Raw genomic sequence first — 2170 nt, 5'->3', positions numbered from 1 at the left:
TTATTATCAGCTATGTTATTATTAGCATCATTTCATTATCATTGTCATTGGTACCACTATCATCATCACTGATAAAGCTCTTGTTATTTTTACTCTGTATCCTCGTTATCATCTTAATTATCATTATCATTATTAGATTCGTTTTTTATATTATTTCAATCATCATCATTATCAGTGTGTGCGATGTAATTACCTCTATCGTCCTCGGAAAGATGGTGATTATAATGATATTTTTACTATTATCATCATAGGTAATGATAGTAATTAGCATTAACGGTAATAATGAGAGTAATGATGAATATAATAATAATAATGATGTTTATGATAATCATAATGATAGCATTATTAGTGATATCAATGATAATGATACAATGATCATCACTAGTGTTAATCCTGAGTGCATCATTGATAGGGATAATAATTTCCATAGTCATAAAAGACAATCTTTTATTTTGTTACAAATTCTTCTTTTCTTTTTTATGGTTCTCTTCCATAAGGGTCAACCTTATGTCTTGTGGATGTGTGTGTGTGAAGATGTGGATGCGTAGAGCGACTTGTATGTCTTGGAATATAGCCTTCATGAATTGTACTCTTTTTCCGAAAGGAGGCAACAAAAGACCAACAAAAGATAATGCATGTTCGCGCCCGGGGAAGGCCCTTCCCTTCCGCTGGCGCCTCCGCCCGCGCGCCGCCTCACACGAGGGCCGGCTGGTTCACGCCGGAGAAGTTCTCGATGCCGGCCACCACCGCGCCGCCCACCGCGTCGTTAGCCGTCCGCGCCAGGCCGCCCACGGCGTTGACCAGGTCGCGTGTGGCATCCACGGCGCCCTCGCCCGCCCGCACCACTTGCTCGCCCGCGCCTTCGCTCAAGTTGCTCACAAATGCGCCAGAACTGTCCACCACGCTCTGCGTTGCGTCGAAGGACGCGCGCGTGGCGCCGGCGGCCATGCGGCCCGCCGCGCGCACGCTGTTGGCGGCGAATTCGTTGGCGGACTCAGCGACGCCCTGGACGCCCTGGAGGGCGCGCACGGCCGTGTCCCTGAAGGCGGCGTTGACCTGCATGGCCGCGTTGGCGCTCGTGGACAGGGCGCTGGACGCCATGTCGCGCAGCTGCTGGCCGAGGGCCTGCGCCGTGGACAGGGCGCCCGAAGTCAAGGCAGTGGCGATGCCCGATACCTGCCCCAGGGCATCTGTGACCCCGAGGTCGCCCTGGGGCCGCGCCTCGGCCGCCGCCGCCATCAGCAGCGCCGCCGCCGCGAAGAAGATCACCTTTCGGGACATCATCTGAAAGGCACAGAAGTCAGTTAGGATGCCATCTGATGGCTGCAGCTCTCTCTGCCCCCCCCCCCTTTTCAGCCTCTCTTTCGTTCTCTCTCTCTCTCTCTCCTCTACTCATCCCGTTGACACTCTCTCACACAATCTCTCTTTTTCTCTCTTTCGTTCTCATTATATCCCCAAATGGATGACATAGCAGCAAATTGAACCATTATCCCAGAAAGGATATTCCTCCCAAATGATTTAAACATGCACACATTCTGATGAATCATAGGTATATGTACACAGGTGTTTTTTTCTTTCTTTCTTTCTTTCTTTTCTTTTCTTTTCTTTTTTTTGGGGGGGGGGGTGATGACAATTTAAATTGGCCTTAAAAAGAAAATGCATTTTATGTAATTTTGAACTGTGTAGGATGGAAAAAGAGTGAAACAGACAGAGATTTGGAATACCAGGAAAGAGAGAGAAAGAAAGAGATGCCAGACTGAAATGTCGCATTTTTTTATTCATATGCTTTACGTTATGTTTTGCCTTAACATGAAATCCGGGTCGACAAGGTAAACTAGATTTTAACTGTTAAAGTATACCGTTTATGTAATTATAGAGAGAGGAGGAGGGAAAAGAGAAAGAAAGTCAGTGAGAAATAAAGAGAGAAAGAAAGCAAGTGTAAGACATATGTGTATGGGCATAAATCTTAGAGGCAATACATGTTCATATCACACAGATAAAACACCCGTGAACATACCTCCTCAATATAAAAACAAGTATATTTATTCACATGACATGAGTCTTTCTTAAGTCTATCTGTCTCTCTCTTTCTCTCTCTTTCTTTCTATCTCTCTCTCTTTCAGCCGTCATGGTAATGGTAAAAGAAGAGTAACAATAAAGAGAAAAAAAA

General features: G+C 45.6%; 1 protein-coding gene across 1 annotated transcript in view; it reads right to left on the bottom strand.

The window, feature by feature from the left end:
* Positions 1-433: 433 nt before the first annotated feature.
* Positions 434-2170, bottom strand: part of LOC122259110 (uncharacterized) — a 4725-nt gene continuing 2988 nt past the window's right edge. The window contains exon 2 of the mRNA XM_043025668.2: positions 434-1284. Coding sequence (XP_042881602.2) covers positions 694-1284 — 591 coding nt within the window. The 3' untranslated portion in view covers positions 434-693. The remainder of the gene's footprint in view (positions 1285-2170) is intronic.

This window comes from Penaeus japonicus, unplaced genomic scaffold (genome assembly GCF_977035675.1).
Source record: "Penaeus japonicus unplaced genomic scaffold, GWHDUDI00000001_assembly GWHDUDI00000033, whole genome shotgun sequence".
Classification (NCBI taxonomy): domain Eukaryota; kingdom Metazoa; phylum Arthropoda; class Malacostraca; order Decapoda; family Penaeidae; genus Penaeus; species Penaeus japonicus.
Note: the sequence above shows the minus strand (reverse complement) of the source record. Positions and strands in the feature narration are given on the sequence as shown.